General features: G+C 41.0%; 1 protein-coding gene across 3 annotated transcripts in view; it reads left to right on the top strand.

Moving 5' to 3' along the window:
* fndc1 (fibronectin type III domain containing 1) overlaps positions 1–27,443 on the top strand; it is a 36,882-nt gene extending 9,439 nt beyond the window's left edge. For 2 of the 3 annotated variants that reach the window (XM_018676020.2, XM_018676019.2), the window contains 19 exons: positions 4,214–4,459; positions 4,630–4,728; positions 4,943–5,060; positions 5,205–5,392; positions 5,984–6,091; positions 6,637–6,825; positions 6,911–9,544; positions 9,696–9,811; positions 9,988–10,099; positions 10,214–10,567; positions 11,984–12,058; positions 13,078–13,236; positions 16,573–16,809; positions 18,900–19,008; positions 22,176–22,255; positions 22,579–22,608; positions 23,834–23,995; positions 24,138–24,260; positions 26,018–27,443. In XM_018676020.2, the coding sequence (XP_018531536.1) occupies positions 4,214–4,459; positions 4,630–4,728; positions 4,943–5,060; positions 5,205–5,392; positions 5,984–6,091; positions 6,637–6,825; positions 6,911–9,544; positions 9,696–9,811; positions 9,988–10,099; positions 10,214–10,567; positions 11,984–12,058; positions 13,078–13,236; positions 16,573–16,809; positions 18,900–19,008; positions 22,176–22,255; positions 22,579–22,608; positions 23,834–23,995; positions 24,138–24,260; positions 26,018–26,133 (5,255 nt within the window). In that variant the 3' untranslated portion in view covers positions 26,134–27,443. The remainder of the gene's footprint in view (positions 1–4,213; positions 4,460–4,629; positions 4,729–4,942; positions 5,061–5,204; positions 5,393–5,983; positions 6,092–6,636; positions 6,826–6,910; positions 9,545–9,695; positions 9,812–9,987; positions 10,100–10,213; positions 10,568–11,983; positions 12,059–13,077; positions 13,237–16,572; positions 16,810–18,899; positions 19,009–22,175; positions 22,256–22,578; positions 22,609–23,833; positions 23,996–24,137; positions 24,261–26,017) is intronic. The other variant, XM_051071850.1, reaches the window with a different exon arrangement.
* Positions 27,444–27,691: the final 248 nt, after the last annotated feature.

The following is a 27,691-nucleotide window of genomic DNA, read 5'->3' as shown; positions in this document are numbered from 1 at the left end:
GTATTTATTATATTGCACAGTCTGATAATTGAATAGTCAAAGGATAGAGAAATTAACTGCCAACAGCTGCCAAAAATAGATTAATAGTCATTCATTTATCAAGAAAAAGCTTTTTTTGATTTTTGTTTTGTTATCATTGTAACATTGGATTTAATACATTTTCATTTTAACTTGTTGGCTGGACACAATAGCAGCACAATGATGCATTGCTTAGCACTGTTGCCTCACAGCAAGAAGGTTTTGGGTTTGAACCTGTCAGCCAGATGGGTCCTGTCTGTGTGGGGTTTGCATGTTCTCTCCACGCCTGCCTGGGTTCCCTGTTGGTGCTTTGGTTTCCTCAAACAGTCTAGAAACTGCTGGGTTAGGTTAACTGGTGACTTTAAATTGCCCACAGGTGTGAATGTGAGCTTGAATGGTTGTCTGTCCCTACATGCCAGCACCGTGATTGACTGGTGACCTGTCCAGGGTGTGCCCCACCTTCTCACCCAACGTCAGCTGGGACTGGCTTATTGTAGGTGATGGAGTGGCAAAACTTGCAATTTAAAAATATGTCACACTGGGCTCTGAATTTGTGATTTAAAGACTCAATCATTGTCAATCATATGATTAATAGAAACAATCAAATAATGCAGCCCTAATATTTATATAACCTTTATTTTAGCTTTAGAGGAAATTTTTTCCTCATATGGTCCTCTTGAGGTCAAGTAAAGGAGGAAAGGAAACACCTAACTTAAGACCAGGCTTTTAGGAAATTATATTGTCATTATATGCTCATTTATGTGCAGAGTCATGGAGAATTTGGACATTTAAGCATATGTCATGTAAACACACACCAGTCTATCACAGGGCTAACACAAATAGACACGCGCGCACTTGTGTTCATACTGTTCCTGTGGACAGTTCAGCCTCTCCAAACCACTTGACTTGGCTTGTCTTTGTGCTGTGGCAGGGAACATGGAGAAAACCCATGCAAATTCCACACTGAAAGGATCAGGACCAGCAATTGAACCCAGGACCTTCTTGCAGTGAGGCGACAGTGCTAACCACTGAACCACCACACTGCTCTGGAGTTTCAGTTTTATTTGTTTGAGACAGAGCTGCTCTGGAGACACAGCTAATCATATTTGTTGAGTTAGATCTCAGTGAATGAAGCCAAACAACCACTGTGTGTCTGCGCGGCTAAGTAATGTTAGACTAACGCTCAGTGAAAAAGAGGGGGTAAAGAAAAGGACGTAGTCATAAAGCCTTGCTAACTCCCTTGTTACAAACTGATATATTAAGTTACCTAACCACTAGGGCTAATGCTGGGCTAATTAACAGAAGGCCTGTTGCCATTTCAAGTTATTAACTTCAAATTGTTTGTATAAGTGAACAACAACACACAACAATCATCACACTACTCAGAAACAGCCATTTATCAAGCAAGAAGGTTGAAGGTCAACATCTGAAATTGTTGTAAAACTAGAAAACTGACAACTGACAAACAATATCTAACATTTGTTAAGGCTAATTAGTCCACTTTAGATTTCAGGTTATTTACTGTACTAGATGGTGAGCATGGTAAGCTAATGAATGAATGAAGGCATCATTTGGCATTAGCGTTGTAGGATTATTCTCATATTTTGATTTGTGTTTCTTCTTCTCCATTTGGGTTCATCAGTTTGCTGCTAATGCTAACTTTGTCTCTGTCAGTTGAGGCTAAATTGATCTTTTCCACCTTCAGGAAAGATCTATCACTGAAAATTGTTTAAAGGAACACATAACAATTTTGTCAGTCAAACTCATTTATCAAAAACGTTAACAGCTGTTACAAAGCTAACAAACCCACTGCCAAACTCACAAGTACAACCTAAAGTTAGCCCAAGTTATTTTTTTAGGTTAACGCAAGCTCATTTGCCAAGTAAACATTTTAAGTTGTTTCGTTAAGCTATACTGTGCTAGCCGACAGTCTGGTAAGCTAATGGATGACTTTGTGTTCATATTTTGACTGGAGTTGTTTCTTTGCCATTAGTTAGCGAACATGTCTGCTATTTGGGACTTATTTCATTATTTCTGCTTCCAGGAAATCTCTGCCACTGAGAATTGTTTGTATAGCTGTTAAATGAAACTGCGGCTAAACTGAGCAATGTGCTCCACCATGAGACCCAAACCTACCAAATTATGTTTGCAAAGTTTAGATTTGCTTTTGAAGGTGATGAAATGTCAAAGACGGAGGATAAAAGCCTGGGTTTCTTCAGCTAAGTTTGAAGGTTTGGGGAGGGAGTAAGAAGACAACAGTGACATACATTCTTCAGCATCTCAGCCTGAACACACTGAGGTGGTCTCTGCTGTAGCGGTGGTATGTCTGTCTGTCTAGAGGCCAGCCTCATAGCACCTCGGACCATTGAGCTTCCAGGAAAAGACAGAAAGGATCTGGCAGCGAGTGCATTGTGGAGTCAATGGTTTAGCGGTTCTCGGCATGATGACCTGGGCCAAACTATGCACTGCGACAGTTTTCCAGAGAGAGAGAGGGGGGAAGAAGAAAATAAGGAAAAGGAGAAGTTGGATGATTAAAACCAAATGGAGATATTTCTGTTTTAGGTTATAGCTAGTATGAAGAGAGCCAGTAAAACAGGTATGGATCCAGGGATGAGAGTTTAAGAAGTCATTTCACTGGTATACCACCATGGTTAACACTTGTCTGGCAATTACCAAAAAGTACATAAAAACTAGGAGTAAGAATGCTGTAAAATAGATAAATTGCTATTGCAGAATAGTGTACTGACTTAAGCATTTCATCATTGTCTGATCAGCTATATTGCCACACAATGGTAACATATTTAACAAATAGCATAATAAAGATATAGTAAATATAGTTTATTTTAGGTTTCTACAAGTTAATATTCAGGCCATGTTTAAATTAATTAATTATCTAGAGGGTAGGGCAAACTCTTGAATCAAATAGACCTGAATGTGGCACAGGCTTAATTTATTTCTCCTTTTGACAGCACTCTTATCAACTTAAAATAAGATTGCCATTCATTACACCCTTAGCAGACATATAGACATGTCTGATGTCTGTTAGCAGACAGACAAGGGCGAGAGTAGAGAACAAACAGAATGGAAATAATCGTGCAGATCCAAAGAACCTCAAAACCCTACAGGTGGAGACAAAAAGCAGAGAGAAAAATGTGAAAACAGACAAAAGTTTAGAGGAAAAGCAGAAAGGGAGTTGGTGCATTACCAAACAAACAATGCTCTCTAGATCCAAAGGAAAAGAAATTTGCTCAGCTGTGCTGGCAGGACAGAGGGGAGGATAGAGACAGAGAGACGTGAAGGCACGAATAGAGCGCTCCAAGTCTTATTGAAACAAACCACTTCTGTCCTCCTTGGAGCTTCTCTGGTGTGTTTTTAAACTCCTCTTCATATCCTTTTTGCATTATCTTTGTTTTCCACCACACATACTGAGTCATGGTGGAAGCCTATCTCTCCCTTTTCAAGCTTGAGAAAACGTTTTGGGTGTGGTTGCCTCTCATGGCCAACCATTCTCAGGCCAACGCTACCTGTTGGAATAGGTAACCCAAAATCACAACCACCTTGAATATCATCAAATCCACTTTGTTACATCAGCTGACTTGTCAGGACTCACCCAGCTGTGCATGCAGCTATCCTGATGGGAAACAGGGCAGATCCTTTGCATCTGACAGTGATTATGAGAAACGGATAAAGGAGGGATAGAGGGAGGAGAGGAAAGAAAGAAAACGAAAGGGTGGGAGGGACAGAGGAGGTTTTTTGTTATATTGCCAGCGCTATCGCTCAGCGCCGCAGCCAGATGAGGGGGTTTGTCTGGCTGTCTGAGTCAGTGTCTGAGACGTCGTCCAAGATGGAGTCACCACTATGGTGGGATTAAAGCAGGAAGCAGGACACCAGAAGTTGGATCAGATGACAGGGGACATAGTGCGGTTCCACAACATGTCCCTTTTCTGACAGCTGGGCATGTTTACAGTCACTGTTGGATGAAATTGGCATGTAATTATGTGTTTATCACTGAGCGGATGTGTCTCAAGCCGAGCAATTATATTCAATCATTGTCCATGGCAGTTATTAGTTTCAGCTAGGCCCCGGAGGCAAATCTAGCCCAGAGTACAGATTATAAATGAACTATGGGTCATGAAGGTGAAGTGAACTCCACTACACTCTGACTTTTTCCCTCTCCATTGTCATCCATCAACAGGTCCAGTCAGGCCTTCACAAACTGCCGTCAGAAATCAGCCCTCGGTTCAGCGGGCCACCAGGGTGGACAGAACAACTAATCCACTGGGCGTATCTAATACCCGGACAAACAGGAGGGCACCTCAGTCCTCTTCAGGTCCGAGGCAGCCTGAGAGAGCTTTTGCAGGAACCCCCTTGCTGGAAAGGAGACGTCAACACCACATCAAGCCTCAGTCTGACCAGAGGAACCGAAATACAGCCAAACTAAGTAAGAGAACCCAGATTGAAAAGGTTTAGATTCTAGTAAAATCTGACTTTTTTGTTGTTGTTTTTTTTTCTCAAATGAAAACGGAGCTAAATGTATACATTTGGTTTGTACTATCTTTAGTGTCCATAGTGTAAACCCTGGCCGTGCCTGGTATCCCTTTTTATTCATAGCATCTGAGTCCGTTCATGTGGTGTCACTGCAGGCACAGAAAGCCCTGGGCCAGAGTGCACCCTCCAACAGAGCAGTCACAACCAAAACAACTACACCAGGTACTTGTAGGTTTATATTTAATGCCTAATGTCTTTCCTTATGCTGTCAATATCACAAAATAGCTCAGCAATATCCATGTATGCTCAGTGAAGCACATGGATATTTGAGTATTAGTAGTACTAATATTTTAATATTAGTGTTATTTTAAGAATACATAGCTAGACATTTGTTTTTCTCTCTGTCTTTGTGTGTATTTGCCTGTGTGTTTACCAGAGCCACCGGAGTACGAGGCTCAGGACATCAGCGTCAGGGTCATGTCTCCTCAGTCTGTCCTCATTTCCTGGGTTGACCCTGCAGTCGAGATGGGGAAAATCTCCCCCGGGGAATCCAGGTGGGATCTGTTGAAGTGTGTCTTAGTGCATGCGTCTGGTAACGAGACCGAGAGAAGAAAGGAAAGACAATTTAAGACAGAGAGTAAGAGACAACCCTAGCCCTTCCCTGTGAAATAAAACATTTTCATTCTCTCCTGACTCAGATCCTACACGGTTAGGTACAGGGAGAAGGGCGAGTCAGCACGCTGGGAATACAAGGACAGCACCCAGAGGAGAATGATGATAGACACCCTGTCTGCTGACGGCATGTACGAGTTCTCTGTCAGAATCTCCCAGGGAGAAAATCATGGCAAGTGGAGCGTCTCCGTCTTTCAGAGGACCCCTGAGTCAGGTATGTAATGCCACTTGACAATTGCTTATAGAATATCATTTTGTAGGTTGTGATGCAGCTGAGGGAAAGAGAACTAGCGATAGAGAGCCAAAGTTCTGCATTTTCTCTTAGAGTATGAAAAGAGCAATTATTCTTGCAGAAAAGAATTTGTTCTTGCATAACCCTGTCTGTTAGCTCCTTTCTACTTCTTTCCTCATACAACACTTCATCACATTGACTGCCTATTACTTCCATTTGATATTTGATTCTAGCTTTGGCTGCCGGTCGTGTCATGATTGCAGCTTTTTATACCATGTCAGAGCAGCTCCTGAGCTGTGGTTCATTGGAATGCCAGCATTTACTGCCTGGCTCGCAGCTTAAATCTCCTTCTGCACTTCCATACATGATCTCAAGGGGAGGTTCCCTTGACAATGTATGGCAGCAGTATTTTCCTCTGTTGAAGCCTCCTGGCTCAAACGTCCTTACTGTTTTTACATGCTTTAAGAAGCAATTTCCTCACCCTGTTCCCTCTGTGCTGCTTCTGGTTTCTGTTCTGCCGCTCCTCCTTTAACTGCTGTCTTTCCATTCACTTGTATTCTCCTCACTTGCTAGCACCATCTGGACCACCAGAGAACTTTGAGGTCAAGCCACTGCGAGGGAAAGGAACTGCCGTCGTAGCAACATGGGATCCACCTGAGGAAGCCAATGGGAGGATAAGAGGTCAGACTTGAAGGATTACAGTCAAATTGAAAATAAATACATTTTTTCTAAGAAATCAATGAATACATATCCTTGTAGAATTATTTGGACATTTAATATTCAGTTATTTTTCTGCCATGATAGCACCCACTATATCGGTATCCTCTGGTGTCCGTGAACTTTCTGTTCTGACTCACAGTGTTAGTACTGTAATTTGATTGGTACAATGTCTATGTGGGTGGGAGCTGCCAATGACTTTGTGTTGAAATAATATCAACAAAAAGTAATGACTAATGGAAGTCAGTGCTAATGTTAGCCACTTAGGCTCACCAGCTTCCATTTTCCATTACAAGTGTAATACAAGCTTAACAGTACTTTGGATCCTCCCAAATGTTGAAGGTTGTAAAGTAACAGATGTGTTTTGGGCTATGTGGGCTTGTTGAAAAATGGCAAAGATTTCTTCTATGCACTTTTGAACTGAATTTTTCAAGGGCCATTGAGGTTTTCTCCTGAATGGCCTCACCACACCTCTTCACAGCAGTTGTTCATGCTCTTCCTCCAAACAGAGTACATCCTGTCTTATGCTCCTGCTATGAAGCCATTTGGAATGAAAAGTGTGACGTACCGTGGCAGCACCACCACAGCCACCATAGATGGCCTCACACCGGGAGACCGGTACATCTTCAAGATAAGAGCCACCAACAGGAGGGGACTGGGACCACAGAGCAAGGCCTTCAGTGTTGCCATGCCAGGATGTAAGCATGTTTTCTGTGTTTTCAAGCATGTATACTTCAAACTTTGTTTCATCCTAACCTCATAGCGATTTTTGTCCATTGCCAGCCAGCAGCGCTGCCTCATCGTTCTCAAAAACCAAGGACACCCGCAAGACTAGCCACACTCCTTCCAAACAGGATACTGACCATGATGAATCTCATGACCTCATGTCAACTGAAGTGCCAGAGGAGCCAACTACAACCCCCCAGCCACGCCCTGCTGCACCTGTCAGCAGACGTGTTCGCCCACTTTCCCAGACACGCTCCTATCACAGCATCTTCTCCTCTGTAAGGGGCTCGGTCAGGAGCACAGGGAACAGAGGTTCATCCAGAGCAAGAGCTCAAGATAGAGAGGATGAAGGGGAAGAAGTGAAAATACCCACAACACCACCTCCAGTAGAGGAGACAACAACCATGGAGGCTGTTCTGGAGACAAAAGAGCCAGACAATGATGTTGCCCCTGACTCTGAGGATGAAGTGGGATATGATGAAGGGCCCATGACTACTGAGACCCCAAGCCTCAAAGTTTTGACGCCCTCACCAACTAAACCAGCTTCTGCTCATCCCAAACCCCCATCTAGGAGGCCCATTAAGATAAGGGTCCATCAAAAACCAGGGTCCAAGGCCGCTTCCTCTTCCTCATCTTCTTCTTTATCATCTTCTACCTCATCCTCCTCATCTTCTGCCACCTCGTCCACTTCCTCCTCCTCGTCCTCTTCTGATTCCTCCTCATCTTCTTCTCCCTCTACCTCCTCTTCATCCTCCTCATCCTCACCTTCTTCAACTTCATCATCATTTTCCTCTCGTGTTCAGGAGTCAGCAGCCAGTAGAAAAGACTATGTAGCTTCTGCATACCCAGAGAGCAAAGATGATAAGTACGATAAGGCCAGCATAACACATAGCAAACCTTCCACTCCGGTTGTAAAAGAGACCAGTTCACAGTCAGAGGCTGCACCTGTAGGTAGAGGTTCGACTTCAGGTGGGCGTACCACTGGGTCTGGTTTTGCATCTAGATATGGTTACAGCCGACGACATCCTGGAATTTTGTTTAGAGGGAATTCAACCCGAATGCTGAATGGTTACAAACCTGCCATCACCTCACAGTCAAATTTACCAAGCAGAACTCCAAATCAAGCAACATCAAACACACGTACTTCAGGAACATCACAATCCACTGTACCAGACAGGACTCAAAACCAGGAAACATCACATACATTAAATCCAACAACATCAAGGTCGACTTCAGGAAGTGCTTCCAGCAGCCAGGCAACATCCAATACATATAATTTTGACAAATCACAGACTAGCTCACAGTCCAGATCACATGGCTCCACAGCATCAGATACACACAGCTCAAGCACTAATCCTTCCACTTCACAAAGCAGCTCACAACACCCATCCACTGCAGCTACATCAGACTCTTCTCAGTCAACGTCACACAGAGGATCCCAAAGCTCTGCAACTTCACACAACACACACAATTCACAAAGTTCACACACATCACCTGAGCGAGATACAACATACAATGAGGGTAAGGATGACAGTAAAAATAAAAACACAGATACAGAAATAATTGAGGAGCCTACTTCAAGCTCTAAAACAGAACCCACTGAGGAGGAGAGAAGGGAGGAGAGCACTGATGAAAAACCTGCTGTTTCTCGGACCAGAATTAGCCCCTCATTTGCTGAAAGATTTCCCTGGCTAGCTAGTCGTTATCCAGGCAGATTCAGTCCAGTGTCTAGGGCATCATCTTCCAGGCAGGAAGGTAGGACCCCCTTGACCAGGACTTCATCCTCTGTAGGGGCTGGCAGACCCATCTTGAGGGGGACTCCCACTAGGATTTCAGGGGCCACAGGTGCTGCCGGAGTTTCTGCAATACAGGAGACTAGTGATGATCTGAAGACTCCCTCCACCCATGACTCTCTAAAGAATGGGGTTGGGGCGGATGAGGATAAGCCTTCATTGACCGATAAAAATACAGCATCCAGTAATACTAGAAACCCAACTACCTCATCCTCCTCCTCCTCTTCTTCTTCCTCTGGTTCCTCTTCAGCATCCACTTCTTCAAATTCCCATCATTCCTCAGGTGGACACAGAGACTCAGTTGAGCCCATCCATAGAGGAACATCAAATGACAATAAAAGCAGTCATGATAAGGATTATGTTGATAAAGTTGCAGACCCCTCAGTCACCCTAAAGAATCCTACAATAACATCAGCTGATCCTCACAGAAACACTGAGGACAATGAGAGTGTGGATACAAGGGAAACATCTTCTAGGACCAGGACTGGCACATCCTCTGGAGTCTCTCCAACTCACCGTCGTCCTGGTGTAGGGGGGAATGGGAGGGTGCGTTCTCCTCTGTTGGCTAACAGGCAAATTGGTGGTTCTAGGTTTCCCATTAGACCACACCAAGCACAGAACGCAAGGCTGGGTTCTTCAACATCTGAATCGTCCTCATCATCGTCTGATTCCTCTTCTTCATCAAATTCACCCGATCCAGTGTTGACCTCAGATCATGAACCTGGCACTGGTGCTACTGTGACAAGGACAGGGGGAATAGTTGGAGGAAACTCCCAGTCCACATCATCATCTTCATCATCTAGAGACAGTTTTAGGGGACAGGGGAGTAGGTTTCGGTATCCTATCCTTAGAGGGAAACCAACCAGTGGAGGAGGATCCAAACCTGCCAATGAAAATGGTAAAGTGAATTATTAAAGTGCATGGGATTGAGAGCTGCTGCTAGCTACATGTATAACTCGGAAGGAGTAGTGCAGTATTTGCATTTGTAGGATTTGCATGAGCCAATACCGTGCTGAATTGTATTTTGCTTTAATCAAATGATCTTTTAGGTAAAAATGGACGACCAAACCTAACGGCAACAAACGATAAAGATCCCTCTTCATCTCAAGGAACCAGTAAGGCTGTTGGTCAAAGGTTTATCACTGGACCTGATGGAAAAAATTGGGTAACTATGTTTAATGGTCATTAAATACTTTCTTTTGTCACTGGAATGCTCTAGCATCATTACTGGAGACTGTACTGTATGATTTTAAGGATCATTTCCTTTAATGCATCAACATTACATTCATCTTCTTAATATGTCTGAAATTCCAGATTTTGTAAATCCCTCTCTCCATCTAGGTGGTAGACCTGGAGCAAGGGCTTCTTATGAACCAGGATGGACAAGTTCTCCAGGACTCCAATGGCAAACCCAAGAGAGTGGTACTTGGCGAGGATGGACGTACAATTTTTGGTGATATGCTACATCAATCTTACATTACATTAATAAACATGTAAATGAAAAACTTTCTCAATTTATTGTTAAAGATAAGGTCATGAATATTCTGTTTTCCCACTTCCCTACCAGACCACATGGGTAGTCCCTTGGTAAACGAGGAAGGTATGGCTCTGTTTGGCCATGGCAGAGATAGCCGGCCTGTGGTAAACCCCAAAGACAAGGTCCTCATGGTTGGAGGGAAACCTGTACTTGGCTTGGACCTACCTCACCTTAGGACTTCTACCACCACCACCACCACCACCACCACAACCACCACTATGGCTCCTACCACCACACCTGAACCCACCACCACGGAATGGCCCATAGAGGAGTCTACGACCCCACTGCCATACCCAACCTGTCCACCTGGAACCTTCTCTAAAACAGATCAATATGGTTATCCAATGCTAGACCCAGAGGGAATATTGGACTGTTATCCAGAAGGTGAGTCTTTAGCGTAAAATTCATAACACCCTGCAGATAGCGTCACAAAAGATTCATTTAAAAAGAGATTTATGATACAGCAATTAAACAAAATACTGCAGTACCCCTACTTGCAATATTGCTTTGTAAATAGCTTTTCCACAGAACTGAAGTCAAGTTCAGTGAAGCGTTTCTGAGCCAGAACATAAATAAGTATGACTTCACTAAATCTCTTACTTGTATTGTTTGTCATATCCATCTAGGCCAAGGCCATGAGTGTTTCCTGTCTTACCCACAGAGTCCTATAACTCTGTAACTGTGCTTGTGTATAACTGTATGATCTGGTCAGTGTGTGTGTGTCTGTGTGTTTGTGTGAATGCGTGTGTCTCTGTGAGACCACATGAACCACATGCAAGTCTCCACATCTGGGGCCTGGCTGTGGTCAGAGTACCGCTGGTTTCAAAACACTATGAGCTGTCATTTGCACAATGGCATTAGTCTTCACAGACAGACATCAGACATCACAGACAGACAATAACTGAAACAAACTAGAATACACACACATACATGAACACACACAGCAAGGTAATATACTACACACACACACACACACACATATATATATATATATATATATATATATATATATATATATATATATATATATATATATATATATATATATATAGTGGTATTTTATCACACTTTCAAACAAACTAATCTGACTATGTAGGCACAGAACAGCCATTGTCAGAAAAAAAACATGCAATTTTTGTAATGCATCGTAAATTACAAAATATTTGCTGTCCTCCTCATTTGCCAGGGTTTTACACTGTAAGCAGAAAAGTGGTGATGTTGCAGTTAGTTAACACACAGGAAAATCTTGTTTATATTTTAGTGTGTGGATCCTACAAATATTATTTATTCTGTGGCTCTATTGGATTAAGAACCCAAGTGATATATCTGTAGTTTCTGAGATCCTGTCTGGACAAAAACATCTCATTATCCCCCTCATTATAATGGCAAAATTGCATTGTTATGATGACAAACAGTATAATAGTTCAAATGAGTAAACTTTCCCATTGAGACAAAATATTTTTTTCCCCACTGTGGCAGCTCTGTTTTATCCAGTATCCATTATTCAGACAGCAGCAGTAGCATGTTTAACCTCAAGCTGGAAAGATGTTTCCTTGTAAAGTCTAAAATGGAGAAAGCATGAATGAATTTTACAACACTTTTTCACTCACACATTACACACATGAGTTGACTGAAATCTACCCAGGGTTACTTTAGTGTCAAAATAATGTATGTGTTAGTGTTTGCACTTATGTCCCTGTCTCGTATATGGATGTGTGGGTGTACATGTTTAAGTGTGTTCAGAAATGTGTCCATAGCCATGTGAGACTGATGCTACAGCTTGTTCTACTTCTCTGACAGAGGAATCCTCAGGAATGGAAATGGACCACATGGTTACAGTGACCATGGTGCCTGATGCTTTAGCTCTTAAGAAAGGTATTGGCTGAGTTTGGCTTCGGACCAGCCTACCACCACTGGGCTGGGAGGCTCGTTGTTTGTTGACCGTTCACTGCACTGTTCGGTCACTGTGTGTTTATCTGTCAGTGGGTCTGTTTGCTAGCTCTTCCTGTCTCGTCCTCTTTGCCTTGCCTGTGGTCTTCACTGTGTTTCTCCTCTCATACGTTTGTTTGGCTTGGTCCTGGTTCATTGCTGGGATTTTGGATATTTTCCATTCTGGGCTGTTTTTAATCACTTTTATTCCAAAAAACTGGACCCAGGCTGCATGTGAACTGCATTACTAAGCGTAAGAGAATGCCCTGGCTTATGATTTAATGCAATGTATTTGCTGTTCTTAACGTTGCTTTGTAATGTAATAGATGAACCCCGGCCTCAGCCAAACACTTGCTGAATGGAAAACTGCAGAGTTTGGTTAGTTAGCATTTGCACTTTGTAATTTCACTACATGTATTTGGATGTCTGAATAAATCTGTAGCATATGAGCAGCATTTGATATTTTCTTTCTTTCTGGGGTGTGTGGGGGTTGCTAGAAAAGTAACATTGTGCTTTACAATATTTTCTTAGCTTTTCCCTGCCAAAGCTCAAAGCTGGTTGCATGCATGTGGACCATGATGTAATGCCAAGGTCCACTGATGCAGCACAGGAAAAAAACTGTGATGAAAGAGGAAGGAACTAATTGAATTTCACCCACTGAATCCTTTTGCATTTGTCAGCCTTGGAGACTTGTGAAATGGCCGTTGTCTTCAAGCCCTCCCCTCACATGGAAAATATGGGTAGCACAACATTACATAAGAATACAGCTTTGGGTGTTGGATCTTTTGAAAGTGAGCTCACACATCTGCCCACAATTAATTAGATCTCTTTGACACTCTCATTACACAGATCATGGTGATGGTTACAGGGGATTAATGAAACACAGCAGTGTGTTATTGAGTTAGGATGTAAATAACATAAATCTATTTTAATCAAAAGCTCACTGACACATGTGTTTTTGCTAGATGAGTTTCTTGTCCAGACCACCCTGCCACCACCCACCACTACCAAAACCACCACCGTAGCCACCACCCCTGAGATCTCGACTCCAGTGCCACATGTCAGACCCTTCAACAGTGGCCCTTCATCTGAGTTTGACCTGAGTGGGAAGAAACGATTCACAGGTACACAAAGACAGATATAAGTGTGTGTTTGTTACTGACTATATGCTCAAACTGTCTATCTTTACTCTTGCACAAATGCCTTCTCATCTGCGTCTGTCTGGAGTACAACTTAATGCAATCTCCTCCAGAGTTTAACTTTGTTTCCTGTCTAAGCCTAGCCTTAGATTTCAGATTTAATATCACATTCCCAGTATGCATGATGGATCTCTTTTTAAATGGAACTTGAACCCCCTCAGGTATACAGTATGTTAAACTTTCACCTGATAGATGAAAACATTTCCTTCACCTAATAATGTAGCTTCTCCCAAGAAGCAGGAGAGTGTACTTTATTAGTCTCTGTGAGATTACTGCAAATGTCAGAGAGACTAACAAGAATAGACAGGAAAAATAACAATGTCTTTAGCTAAGATAGTAAAGGAGCATGATTGACCACTCATGCTGGCCCTCTGAGTATCACATATATTTTTGTGTCCCCTGCTCATGAGTTTGTGTGTGATGGTCTCCCAGTGCTGTAAATAATGATAGGCCGATGGGAGTCCTGTTTTGTTTTGTGGAGGAGTAATAAATTTGGACCTCCATCTTGGCTTTCTCAGCAATACTTTGTGAATATATGACCCTGTCAGACTTTACAGACACAATCGACCAAGGAAAAAAAGAAGAATGTACAAACATTTTCCTTCACTATAAGTCGTTTTTTCCCCTCATCCATATCAAAATGTCAGCTACAGTATGGTGCAACTTCCACCGCACTATGCAAAATGCTGTTGATTTTAGACCCCTCTGTTTACATGCATGACTATATTTATCTTGAATATCTATATATTAGTTGGTAGAAAAACAGCAACAAATACAATTCAGGACTACTGAATCATTCAAAATGGTTCCATCTACCTTTAATTGGATCATAATATCAAAGTTCACTGAGGACACATTGTTAAAAGGTCTCTAGACTTGATTCTAGTAATCTTTGGCCCCCTGCTTTCTTTTTACTGTTCCTGCGTGCTTACTTTGGCTTCTCATACTCTATCACCTCATCTGGTTGCACAAACAGACTGAAATATTCTCTTGGCAGAAATAAAAACAGCATCTACGTGACTCCTGCCTTTTTGAAAACTACATAAAGTCATAGGTCCTTTTAATATTGCTTTGTTTAATGACTATGCTCTCTGTCATGTTTCGGCCCTTTAAATAGTAACTGTGAAAACACTGGAGACACAGGCTTCAAAAAAAGTAAAAGTTTGCTCAAGCATTTACAGAACATGATCAGTAAGTACTTTCAGCTTTGGAAGTTTTTACTGTTAACATGGTGAGAACGTAGACATTTTAATACTCAGAACAAACAAAGGACAATCCATCCATCAACAGCAAACGTTCATAATGAGTATTAAAGGGATGATTTAGCATTGCACTTCCATACTACTGGGGGTCTTGTGTTGGTCAGAACCACTGCATAGACTCAGAGATCTTCTGAATTATGGCCCTTGGCAAGCTTCAAAACCACCCAACCTTACACTTCCATAATGTATCGCTGGTTTGACCCTCTCTCATCCTGCTTTCCCATTCAAAATAGTTGACCAAGTTCCTCTAGAGCCACAAGACACTGTACAACTGTTTTCACACACTGTATAGTACTCCCCATGGTGAGTAAATTGACTCTGACATCCCTGAGCTCCTTTAATTTACAATGCCAATGAGGCAGCTGGTTTAGAGCCATGCGGTTATCGCAGAGTAATGCACAGATTCTGGCCTGTCAGAAGTTGTGAATGAGCACAGAGTGTCATTAGCTTGAATGTGTGCCTGTTGCCAGTCTATCAGTGTGGATAAAGCCTTGAATAATGGCTTCACTCTCATTTATTGGCAGATTTAATGCAACATGTCACTGTCACTTATATTGATCTTTTTTAAAAAGTCAGATTTACGGCTGTGTCTTTATCAGAACACAGTCAGAACTATCAGTATGATCTGCTCCAGAAGCAACAGTGGAAAAATAACACGGCTTACCCTGTACAGCATCTATCTTGATAAACAACGACTTTCTTATGACGATCACACACCTCTTCTAGAGCCATCTGAAAGCTATTATTCTCCCAAGCCCTGAGACAAAAACAGACAAGAGCAGAAAAGCAGTGGAAATCATAAAAGTTAAGGCAGCTGACCTCAGCAGAGAGAGAAGAGACTGCTGGCTCCATGTGGAGACATCCTCTTCCCTATTTATTAGTTTAATATATTTTAGGTCCACTTCAGCAGCCTGCCAGTTCACTGATATGCTTTGCATGAACTGTCTGACAGAGCCTTCATATTTGTCTCTTTATCTGTCCAGGTTTTGTTTGATTTGAATGAGTTTAGCCTGAGGCAGTTGTGGGAGAAAAAGTATTAACTAATAATTCTTAGCAGTTGTGTGAATCCTCTTTACAGTAAGCTCCAAGAAAATGAGTACCAGGATGTTTGGACTATTGGGATGCTAATTTATGCCTTACTAGACAGACATTAGAGATGACATTATGTGAACTGTCCTGATACTGTTTCCCAGTGAGATTTGATCCGCGTCACGCTCACACATACCAGTTTTCACTCGTGTTTTAGATTTGGTTTTTCAACAAGCAGGAGAATACAGTTTTATTTCTGCAGGGAGGTGCTTTCAGCATTCAAAAATGAGCACATGAACAAAGCAAAACATCTGGATCTGGATCTGGATCTTCCACGTGCATGAGCCTGCACAGATCCAGGACATGTGGATGCTGTACAGAAATACAGCCTTACAAGCACCCTGTGTATAGGCAGACACATAAATCTGCTCACCGTGACGACAGATCATGTATTTCAGTGCATGAGCGCGTAATACATAAGCCATACGACTGCATATACATGTACAGTAGGAGCTTGTAACGGCCCTTAAACCCACACAGCACCACAGACTGTGTTGATGTGTAGATAGTGACACGTGTTAGACTCTTGGCCTGCAGAGAGGGCCAATCATCTGGGGAGGTGGGAGCGACTCCAGGCTCCAGTGGTTCCCTCCAAATCCCAGTCAGTCTAGGAATTGTGGGATATCTGAAGTATTCACAGCTGTAGGTCCAGCTGGCATTTCCAGAGTCACTGAAAACAAATGAAAAAAAGGACCAAGGGGAGGAGAGGAGACAAAGGAAAGACCAGATTCTGGGGGACAGTCACATTGGCAACCAGGCTAATTTCTGACGTCCTCTCTAAAAAATGACTACCACCAAACCACAAATTATTAAAACAGCATAATCTGAAAAATTAATAATATAGTATTAGGAAATTATATTGTTAAGATAAATGAATCAGTTCCTCTCTATCACTTCCTCCTGTCATCAGCTCCCTATGTGAACTACATCCGGAAGGACCCCGGTGCTCCTTGCTCCCTGACAGAGGCTCTGGAGTACCTGCAGGTTGATGTCCTGGAAGACCTGATGAAGAAGGACAGAACTATAGCCGAACAGAATCAGCCTCCCAAAAACAAGCCCCATAACCTCACTGTGGTTGCCATGGAGGGCTGCCATTCATTTATCATCCTGGACTGGGCCCGCCCACTGAAAGGTGATATGGTATCAGGTAAGAAATTTTTGTCTTTCTAGAAGCACCTCCCCCACCCCCCCACCGCCATCATTGGCAAAAAAAAAAAGAAAAAAAAAAAAAAGAATTGGGAAATATTTTGATAATCAATTAATCATTCAAATAATTTTTGCCAAACATTCTCTGGTTCCAGCTTCTCAAATGTGTTTTGATTCAGGATTTGTCTCTAACATATTATCAGAATCCTTCCAGACTCAGGTTTTAAGAACTCTCTCCAGCAGTTTATTGTGATTAAACCATGAAAAAACAGACATTGTTGAACACGTGGAATAAGGCTGCTTGTCTCCTACAGAGCTTTCTCAGGGAAAACTAAAATTCCTCTGACCTAGAAAGTGACTGAAGATAACAGCCTACTGCATGAGATGTGGTGGACTATCAGGGGTAGCAGTCTGGCCAGTTAGAGAGGCAGTGTTGTTTTCTTTGGCAGAACAACACCAGCTTCTGGTCCTGCTGTGGGCTGTCCATCCTCTGATGTGTAAAACAGATAAATGGCCTGTACTGTCGCTGGTGTTTTCTTCCTCACTTTCTTTCCATCCGTTCTCCTTGGGGTTTCCTCTTTGCTCACACTGTGGTGACTCTTTCTGTGTTATGCACTTAAGTTTTCTGGACATTTTGGCACCTGATCACTATTGTCTCCCATTTTGAATACTTTCTAAGTGTTGTATGATGGATACCAAAGATTATTCCTCTATATGAACCTCTCATTTGAATTCATGTAATAGACTGGAGCATTGTAGCACTGTAAAAGAGGACCTAGCACATCAAGCTAACATATGATGTAAATAAAGTCGACATTTTCTGATATACACACATGTGCAGGTACAGTTCACACATGCAGATCCAATCACAAGGCACCGTTTTAGTTTTCAGGGTGTGTTTGCACAACCGTGTCTTACGAGTTATGGGTCACGGCTTTCAAAACAAGTGGATGGAAACAGCTGTTAGGATGTGGATGATTTGAGTTTTTACCTGAAATCAGCCTCTGGTTCCTTTTACCGTAAAGCATTGAGGACATTCTGCAAGGTTTTGGGCTAAACATACACATTATTCATTGAGAGAAATGTAAGTGTTGCAATTGGCTCAAAGGACCAACTTCTAGGGAAGCAATTTAATGAATTTATGCCCAGAGTAGGGAAAGATAGAGTACAGATGCAGATGGCAAAGGCAATACTACTCTATCAAACCTCAGTTTAACAATGTAAAATGGAGAAGGAATGAAAAACCAAAAGAAGAAAAACAAAGTAGCTAGTATTTCCCTTCTCTCTTGTCAGCAGCCAGCTGTGTTGGTGTGGCTCCAGCAAAAATAGAAACTTAAACTCCAAAGTCCAATAGAAACAGTTGGTAGTTTGATGTGCAGCAGAGCCGATCTCTATAGTTTTAAAAGTGAATGATCGTGGGCTGCGTGACCTCAGGTTACTTGCCGAATTCTGAGGATTAGTCTGCGTGACTGAGGAGAGGAGGAAAACAGACAGACAGACAGACAGGAGGACAGTCAGCATGAGGTGCTAAAAAGGCCAGAACTTCATATTTTCCTCTGAGTTAAATGTATATGGGAGACCACCTACCCTCACAAAATAATTGAAACCATAAAATACATGTTAATACTTTATAAAAAGTCATAAAGCATGTGAGTCCAAGGTTGACAGAGGAAACAATTTTTTTCAGGTTGCGGAAGTATTGAATTTAAAGGAATAGTTCAACATAAACTGTCAGTATACAGCTACCACTCAGGGAAGTTAACCCATAAAAACCACAACATGTTGTAGGTTTAGTTACCTTTAGACAGATCAAGGTGATCTGATTCCCCCTCTTTCCATCTTAATGCTAAGCTAAGCTAACCTTCTTCTGACAGTAGCTTCATATTTACAGTACAGACATGAGAATGGTTTTGATTTTCTCAATTGAATCTTGGCAAAAAAAAAGGAAATAAACACATTTCTACAACTATCCTTTCAATGTTTAATCTCAGGGTAGTGTTGTGTTTCACTTTATTTCTAATTTAGCTTCTGCCACAGTGAATCCAGTTATTTCTAACATCTAATGAGCTCTTCACTTTGTTTTCCCTGCAGGCTACATGGTTCACAGTGCTTCATATGATGACGTCCTCAACAACAGATGGTCCTCTAGATCCTCTAGCGGGACTCACCTGCCTGTGGAGAATCTCAAACCCAACTCTAGGTAACACATAACCACCTGGTGTGTGCTTATATATCACTGTATGCATACATACAACACACACGCCTGGAAAGACGTTTATGCACGCACATGCACAGCGCTTTCAGGGTTCAGTAATTCACAGCATCATCTCACACATGGGAATCATAGAAAACAAGAACCTTATTTTCCAAACAAAGATTTGCTTGGTTGCATGAAACTTCACCGTGACCTGCCGTGCAGCGTTTACGGTCAGGTTGCTGCCTCGGGTGCAGGTGCTCGGCTCTGGCTTTGGAGTATTTGTTTCTGCTGGGGAGTGTGTATACCATTATCCCGTCATCACGTAATGCACAGAATATACAACGTGTCCGCATTTTTGAGTGTGAGTTCATGTATACATGCATATGTGTCTGTTGGTGTAATGCCATGTTTACATGAGAACATACTGCCAATTGTGATATCAACACAGACTGACACTAATCAGAGCTTGGATACCGATACTATAATTGCTGCATGAGAGATCAGAAAACCCCTCAGAGAGAAGTAAATCAGTCTGGTTACATGGAGATTTGAATTTGCTCCAGAATCTGTCATGTTGTAAAACTCTGTTGAGATGTTGGAAAAATCAGCGGAATGTAAATGCAGCATGTTATCTGACACATATATATGGTCACCTCTGTCTGTTTCAGTTATTAGAGCGTGTTTTTACAACCACATCTTATGAGACATGGGTCATGCTTTTCAAAATAAATGCATGGAAACAGCTCTTAGCATGTGGACCCTAGAGACGAGGAGAGATATTCTTTTTCATCCACCACCTGCATTCAGGGTTTACTGTTTAACGATTTTAAGAATAATGCTGATAGCATTTTAATAATCATTTATTCATTTCTTTTGCAACTCCATCACCTTTCTATGTCAGAGATTGCCATTAACTAAAATACAGTGATGAAGCACTACATGTATCTTTAGAGACCTGGCTAAAGGTGAAAGGTGCAATGATAATGTGTTGTCCTTAAAACCATATGGTTTATATATATATATATATATATAGTATATATATATATATATATATATAGATGTGGTATATAGATAGATGTGGTCGTTCCCAATCTGGTTCTCAAAATAGAAAGATATTTATTTATATTACTATTTATATATTCTTTCTAGCAAATAATCTAACCATTACTTGGTAGGTTTATAAAGTGAGAAACTAAGTTCAGATGTGTGAGTTCATCAGGAACAGAAGTATCCTCTCGCCTGGTGGAAGCGTGAATCTGTCGAGGTGTTATGATAGGTGTCTCATCCTTTGGCTGTGTAACCAAACACCTGCTGCTGAACACAAACAGCAGAACTGCGTGCAAGAGTAAAGTTTTTCCAAGAGGCTGCAGCAAGGGTTTCCCTCCCTGGCAACCAACTTGTATTCATGATAGTGTGTCTCCCTTGGTTACGGTTGATCCTGGGATGGTTTATGGGACAGTGTTGGCATTTCCCATGCTGCAGGCACCTTCTGGCTGCCAGAAATACTGAGCTGCTATGGTGCCAAACACACACATATTGAGATTCACGTATCGTGGATTGATTTCCTCTGATCTAAAAGTTTTCCTGCTCGTAAGATTGAGTGCATGTGTATTCTACCAAAGCTGCTTCATTATATCCCATTTTCTCTCAAATTTAAAACTACTGTTCATGAGACAGATCCCAGAACTGGATACCCCACAAGTAACTGAAGTTACAGCCTTCTTCCATCCCATTGGATGAGTTTAAACTTGTAACTTAATGGAAATATCTGTGATTGTTTAATCTGCAACTATTTTGAGAATTAACTCAATAATCTTTCAAGCAAACATACAGAACATTTGGTGGTTCCAGCTCCTCAAATGTTTGCTGCCTTTTGTATCTCACATTATAAGAAATGGATCCTTTTTTGATTTTGGTTTGACAAAACAAGAAATCAACTTGGACTCCAGGAAACTGCCATGTCCATTTTTACTGTTCTTTGGTGTTTTGCAGCTCAAGAAAACTATCAGCAAATTAACCAGTAATGAAAATCCTAATTCCACTTTATGCAGGTCTTCAAATATATAGATACAGGTTGCATGCAGTATAGGATATATAATACACAGATAAGTCTGCTTTTCCACTTCTTTCAAACAGTTTGTAATTGATTTCTACAAGTCCACTAGTTTTTGTGGCTGAGCTGTCATGTGTGCTGAGGAGCATGTAATATGGCCAGGCTGAATTTGGCCCACAGTGTGTGCCACATGGCTTTTCATCTGATGAGAGCAATGCTCTGAATGAAGCCGGGAGATCTCTACAGTGAAGGTTCAAATAGCTAGCTCGGCTTGATGCAGCATCTTGTGGTCTGTTCACTGTTTTTATACTCTGGCTCGCATTTCCTTTTTTCTCTACCCTCTCCAATTTCTACTTTGGTTACATCATCTCACTGCAGCTGCCACCCTCTCTCTCTCTCTCTTGCTCTCTGTGGTGATGTATACTTTACTCTCTGTTGGTCACATGGCTGTAGTGATTGGATCCAGGCCTCGCGGCTGTATGTGGTGAAAGTTTTTGGCTAGAAATTGACAGACCATGAACTTACTGTATGTGACCTTGCAGAGTAAAGGAAAAACACATGCATACACACAGACAGACAAACACACTCAAAGCTGTTTGAAAGTTGTCTGGTGATGTTGGTTTTAATCTGATAGGATTTTATAATTCCTCCTCCACCTAGAGACAAAGTCAGCTCAGTGCTCAACATATAGCTGAGCACCCCATCTCTTTTCAGGACTCTCTCTCTCTCAGCATACTATATATATATCCCTGTGCTTTAGTTTTTCCACATGCCTTCATTTTTCTGTCTTTCAGCCTTATCCTCCTCTCCTATCTGTTAATCTCCACTTCTCTAGATGTCTCTTTTTCCCCTCACCGCCCTTTCCTCCACTCTCCTTCCCTTCTTTATCCCTTCAACATGAGCCAAATAGCCATTTTATTGTTCTGTGCTCACTTTGGATTCACGCAAATATAAAACCGACTACTCTTAAATCAGCCTCACTGAAGCATGCCCTGGTCATCTGCTACGATCATTAACATTTCCTCACCTTCACCCAGTCACAACAAAACTGGCAGGATGACACTTAAACTACTAAATCTCTCATTAAGTCCTCATGTTGTGGTTTGTTTTCATTCAGGTACTACTTCAAAGTACAGGCCAAGAATGTGTTTGGTTTGGGACCAGTCAGCGATACGCTCACCTATGTCACTGAATCAGGTGTGTATCCTGTCAGCACCTGCAAAGATAAACTTTGAGACGCCCCATTGACAACGGTTCAAACCTCAGTCAGACTGGCTTTAGATTTTCTTTCTTTACTATACAAAAATGTGGGCCTGTCACTGTGATGTTCATTTTATTGCGACGCAAGATATTCACATAGAAAAACATCCTTGAGGTAGGAGCAGACTACCAGATGTTTGTCTGCATTTGTGATGCGTATTATGTTTTTGGTTTTTTTGTTCCCATAATCAGGTGAATGCATTAAACTTGCAGTGCTGTGCTTTTCATCCCTGGTGAAATGACTGCATTCTTTCTTTCAGACGATCCTCTCCTCATTGAAAGGCCACCTGGTAAGTCTATACGCCGACCGCACATCTCTGATTTAAGGTCAGCACACCATGTCCTGCTGAAGCTGCACTGTGGTTTTAAAGAGAGAGCCATCACTCTGTTCAACAACCTGCCTGGCTCTAATTCTGTGTGAATGTTCCTCCTTAAGCATTTCCCACCAGTAATGGATTCTGAATGGATTCAGATGTCACTCTGAGTAACTTGAGGCAGCTCTAGGGCCCTACCAATGAGTCAGTCAGGATTATATATTATATAGTATCAACTTATTGCAGCCATTTCATCCGTATTATATGTTTTGGCCTTTTAGGAGGAAATTGCTGTACAAATATGCCAGATATGTTTTAGGGGGTCCACTGTGTGGCTCTGATGAATGTGTTCTTGTGCCAAAATGTCAGCTTATGGTGCAAAGTCTGCATAACCATCAAGAAGATAGTTTAGAAACAGTAAACCATTAAATCATTTGTTTAAAGAGAGCTGTCATTTAGGTTTTTTTTTTTTTTTTAACTGTAAAAGCTCATCTTGGTTATAATTCTTTAATAACCAAATTAATTAATTATCTTTATCAAAAATGTGCTAATAAAGGTGCTAAAAATGCTAAATGTTGTAGTGAGGCATAAGCAATAAGATGTTTTTATTTAAACCTTAAACACATTATCACACAAACTGCATACAAAACCCATATGAGACTAAACTAACTCTATAACCTCCTCTGCTTCCCTTCCTGAATCCCAGTGCAGGTTTATTTTATATATAAAACACAAGACAATAAAAAAAAACTTATAATTAAACAGGATAATAAAAATTGAGGCAAACTCTCAGACCTCAGGTTTTCTAGGAGTTTGTTCCAGATGCATGGGGCAGAAAAACTGAACCTCTTTATGGTTTGTTTTGACTCTGGGAACGGAAAGCAGACCAGCTCCAGGCAGTCTGAGATGTCCGGATGAGTCATAAAGTATCAGAGGATCAAAAATGTATTTTGGCCCTAAAACATTAAGTGCTTTGTACACCTATGGCAGTATAAATCATCACAACAGCTAGGTTACAACTATATATAAACTGAATTTGGCTGCACATATAAAATGCACCTGGATACCTTTGGAACAGAGCATTTCATATCTAACCGTAAAACAGTTTTATCCTCTCACCCTCCTCTGTGCACAGGTATACATAATATGTAGAGGATGTGTATTTTACTGCCCCACTCCACTCTTCCTCCCTGCTCCACAGGTGGAGAGCCGATCTGGATCCCCTTCACCTTCAAATATAACCCAGTCCACAGCAGCTGTAAGGGCAGCCAGTACGTCAAGCGGACGTGGTACAGGAAGTTTGTGGGCGTGGTTCTGTGTAACTCTCTGCGATACAAGATCTTCATGGGAGATGGTCTTAGAGGTGATGTATCACATGACTGCTGCGCTTCATTATTAGAAATCAATACTGCTTACAATCCCTTCTCCCTCCACCTAAGCAATAGCTTTTTGTGTGGAGATAATCAACCCTAAATAATTGAAAATTACCTAACTTCCCTCTGCAGAGCCTTTCTACAGTATAGGAGATACATTCGGACAGGGAGAGGACCATTGCCAGTTTGTGGACTCCTACAGGGATGGAAGGACGGGCCCGGCCTACCTCTCAAATAATCTTCCCTCAGCGCAAGGTAAACAAGAGCAGATTGAACGCACATGGCAAATTTGTGGCTGTGATATTTAGATCAAACCTATTATCATTTTTTCCACACAACCTGGCTCAGTCGTGAACCAGCTGCATTGATCTTATCTGTGCAGAATAATGTTTAAATGAATACTTGTTAAAGGACCTACCAGGGTTTTTCTTGTTTTAGTCTAAAACTCACATGCTTTTCATTAGTACAGACCATTTTTCTAATTATACCATAACTTCTTAGATTAATGCTGTTACTTCCTGGCAATTATTGATTTCAGGTCATATCAGTACACAAGGAGAATATCTGAAATGTGCTTGAGACAGGTAATCCAAGACAGTGAACATATTATGGTTGTTGGCTTTATGTTTTTTGTCAGTTATATTAGTCTCTGGTAGCTTTGTAGTTGCAAGTAACTGATGTTTTGAGAAGCTTTTCTTGGCAGTGTGTTCAAGGAAAGTTTGATATCAAAGACTTGATAGTCAGCTGTTAAAAAGAAAATTTTAAAATGCAAGAATTGAATGCTCTTTTGGTTTGGGGGTGGTTGGGGTTATATATAAAGGCTAAGGTTGGCATTATTTTACATTTTCTTATTTTCAATAAATACCACGAAAAGACAAAAACCAACAATGTGTTACTCTTAACTTTCTGGCTTGCCTTCCCTGTCTCTTGCTCACAAAGCTTATTTGTTACTAGTGAAGATGTAAATCTTTAAAAACAATGCTCAATAAGTTCTTTAAAAAAAGCTGGACACTAGTTTTTATCAAATGTTACTCAAACAGAGAATGAGGATACTACATTTATTTGTGACTGTTTTCAGCTTTGTATTAATACACCTTTGGTGCTCTAGTGACTACGTAGAGTAGCAGGATGTGGATATTTTATGTGGATATTGATTCAAAATAAACTACAGTGTCCATGTTTGACGTAATGAAGGCATATGTCACTGAGTGCAACAGTGTGGCTCACTGATGTGTTTTTAATAGTTTTTGGACAACTGTCAAGGTCTGTGGCACAGATGAATACGATTTATCAGGCTTTGGCTACAAAGACAATGCTTGGATCATTTAATTGTCTTTTTCGTGGGATTTTGGTGATTGAGAAAAATATAAACATCACAAAACTCATCATTTAACATCATTTGAGTCAAGAGGAAATAACCAAATGATTGCCAACCAGTGCTAAATTATGACTATATGTATCTCGATATGCTCAGATCCTTATTATATTATTGTGTCCCAGTGTATATCTGCGAATAACATTACATTTTCAATTTGTACAAAAAAAAAGAAAACATGAGTGGAAATGCCAGAAAAAAAGGTCAAAAAATCATAAAACATGTTTTTATGCTTGGCTGAGGTGGAAAAGGTGGTGTATCATTAATATCAAAGTGCAATAAAAGTGCAATGGGAACAGACGTGGTGAATAAATCACGTAGGCGCAGTGTGTGACTTCCATGTGTACTGAAACCCCCGCTCCACTGGAAGGACTTAAAATAGTAGCAGCTGAAAACATCAGATCTGTGCGGTCATCTTGTCTTTTTCTGCTGCGATTTATGATCGACTGGAGGACTAGTCTCCGACTGTTTACCTCAATGCGCCCCAGCTCCTAATAGTGGCATGACGATAGTCAGTGGAAACGCACTTTAACTTGCATTTTCTTTTGCCAGTTTTCTGGATATTTGTTTAAAACTTGCACTAAATTCAGATGGCAAATGGCTATGAGCAGCATTTGTTATTTGTTTTCTGTTGCAGGTTTTTATCGTGCATACAGACAGGAGCCGGTTACGTTTGGAGTTATTGGCAGACGTACGCCTCATCCGTTCGTGGGTTGGTATGAATGTGGGGTGCCCATCCCTGGCAAGTGGTAACACAGGAGGAGGAGGAGGAGACATTGTTACCAAGGGCAACTGTCCTGCATCCTGCTGCAGGCTCACACCTCCACTGGTCCTGCCCTAAGACACAGACTTTTGCCTGCCACAAGAAAAAGACACCACTACAAATTTATTCCAGCTTCACAGAAAGAGAATATAGTACTTTTTAAACAACTCAGTGTATATCATTAAAATGCACTTTTTATATAAAGCAGTCTGTATATGAGGGAAAAAGAAGCATGTGTGCTCTTGCTTAGTTTAACTCTTTGTCTGAAAGTGTCCTTGTACTATTCCCAACTATTCCAGAGAGAGGTCCTTACCCAGTGTTATTTATCTCATCAATTATGCACACACATGGTCAAACCAGTGACATTGGACCAAAGCACAAGCTGCAAAGAAAACTGTAAGAATGGGCACTTAAGGTGTGTATAGGTCTGTTAATTTTCAATCGTGAGATTTGTATTTCATAATGTAACAGCTTCTGACAGCTACTTTTTATTTGTTTATTTGTGTTCTTAAATCATCATACAGTTTTTTAAAAACACCCTTTTGGTATTCACCAGAATTCATTAAGAGTTACTGTGTAAGTCTTGTATGTATACAGACAAAGAATAAAAGACCAAATATTTGCTCAGGAACTGTGGGAGACTGAATAAAGGTGCTATGGAAACCACAGCAATCCAAAAACATGAATCACATCATATTCTCCCGCTGCCACATTCTTTTCGAGCAAAAGGCTGCCACACGTGATCCAGATCTACTTAATCAACCTAATGGAAGATGTGAGTAACTGAGAGAGTTTGGTTGAGCCAGTTGGAAGAGCAACTGTTAAAATCTGAAGAAATGTCAAAAACAACACATTGTGGACAGAAGCAGGTGAGAAGGAGAAAGAAAAACAGAGGAAATACCAGTTCATTGGCATTAGGCATGCTATCAAATATCAGCCATGTGAAGAGTATTAACACACTGCCCCATAAATATCCAGATTATTGATGCATACCTTTTAAACTATAATTTGATTTGCCTTGAAATCTGTGCAAAGTATTTTAGTTTTATTATTTTTACTGTTACTAGTTACTAGTCAAATTATGGGTTTCAAATCATCTACAGTCTAATAATACAGTATAATATGTCACTCAAATGGCAATTTTTCTGCAGAATGAGTAAAAGCAACAAAATCACAGTAAAAATACTCCGTCAGTAATAAGAGTCCTGTGTTGAGAATGTTGCTAACCAAAAATATACAAGTACTACTGAGAAATGTACTTAATGAATCAGAAGTAAAAGTACTAATTGCTGACAACTGGTCCCTGTGAGTGTTATATTATTGAATACCGTATTATTTCATTGCTATTACATTATTGATGCATTAATGTGTAAATAGCATTTTACTATAGTAGTTGGTCAAAGTGAATCTGAACAGTTCTCACACATACATTGAATGAAATAATATGTTTTGTATGTAACTAGAAGAGTACCTAGTAACTAGCATTTTTGGCAAATATAGTGCAAAGTAAATATATAACATTTCTCTCTGAGATGGTGTAAAGTAGAA

The sequence above is a fragment of the Lates calcarifer genome, linkage group LG7_1 (assembly GCF_001640805.2).
Source record: "Lates calcarifer isolate ASB-BC8 linkage group LG7_1, TLL_Latcal_v3, whole genome shotgun sequence".
In the NCBI taxonomy this organism is placed as follows: Eukaryota; Metazoa; Chordata; class Actinopteri; family Centropomidae; genus Lates; species Lates calcarifer.
Note: the sequence above shows the minus strand (reverse complement) of the source record. Positions and strands in the feature narration are given on the sequence as shown.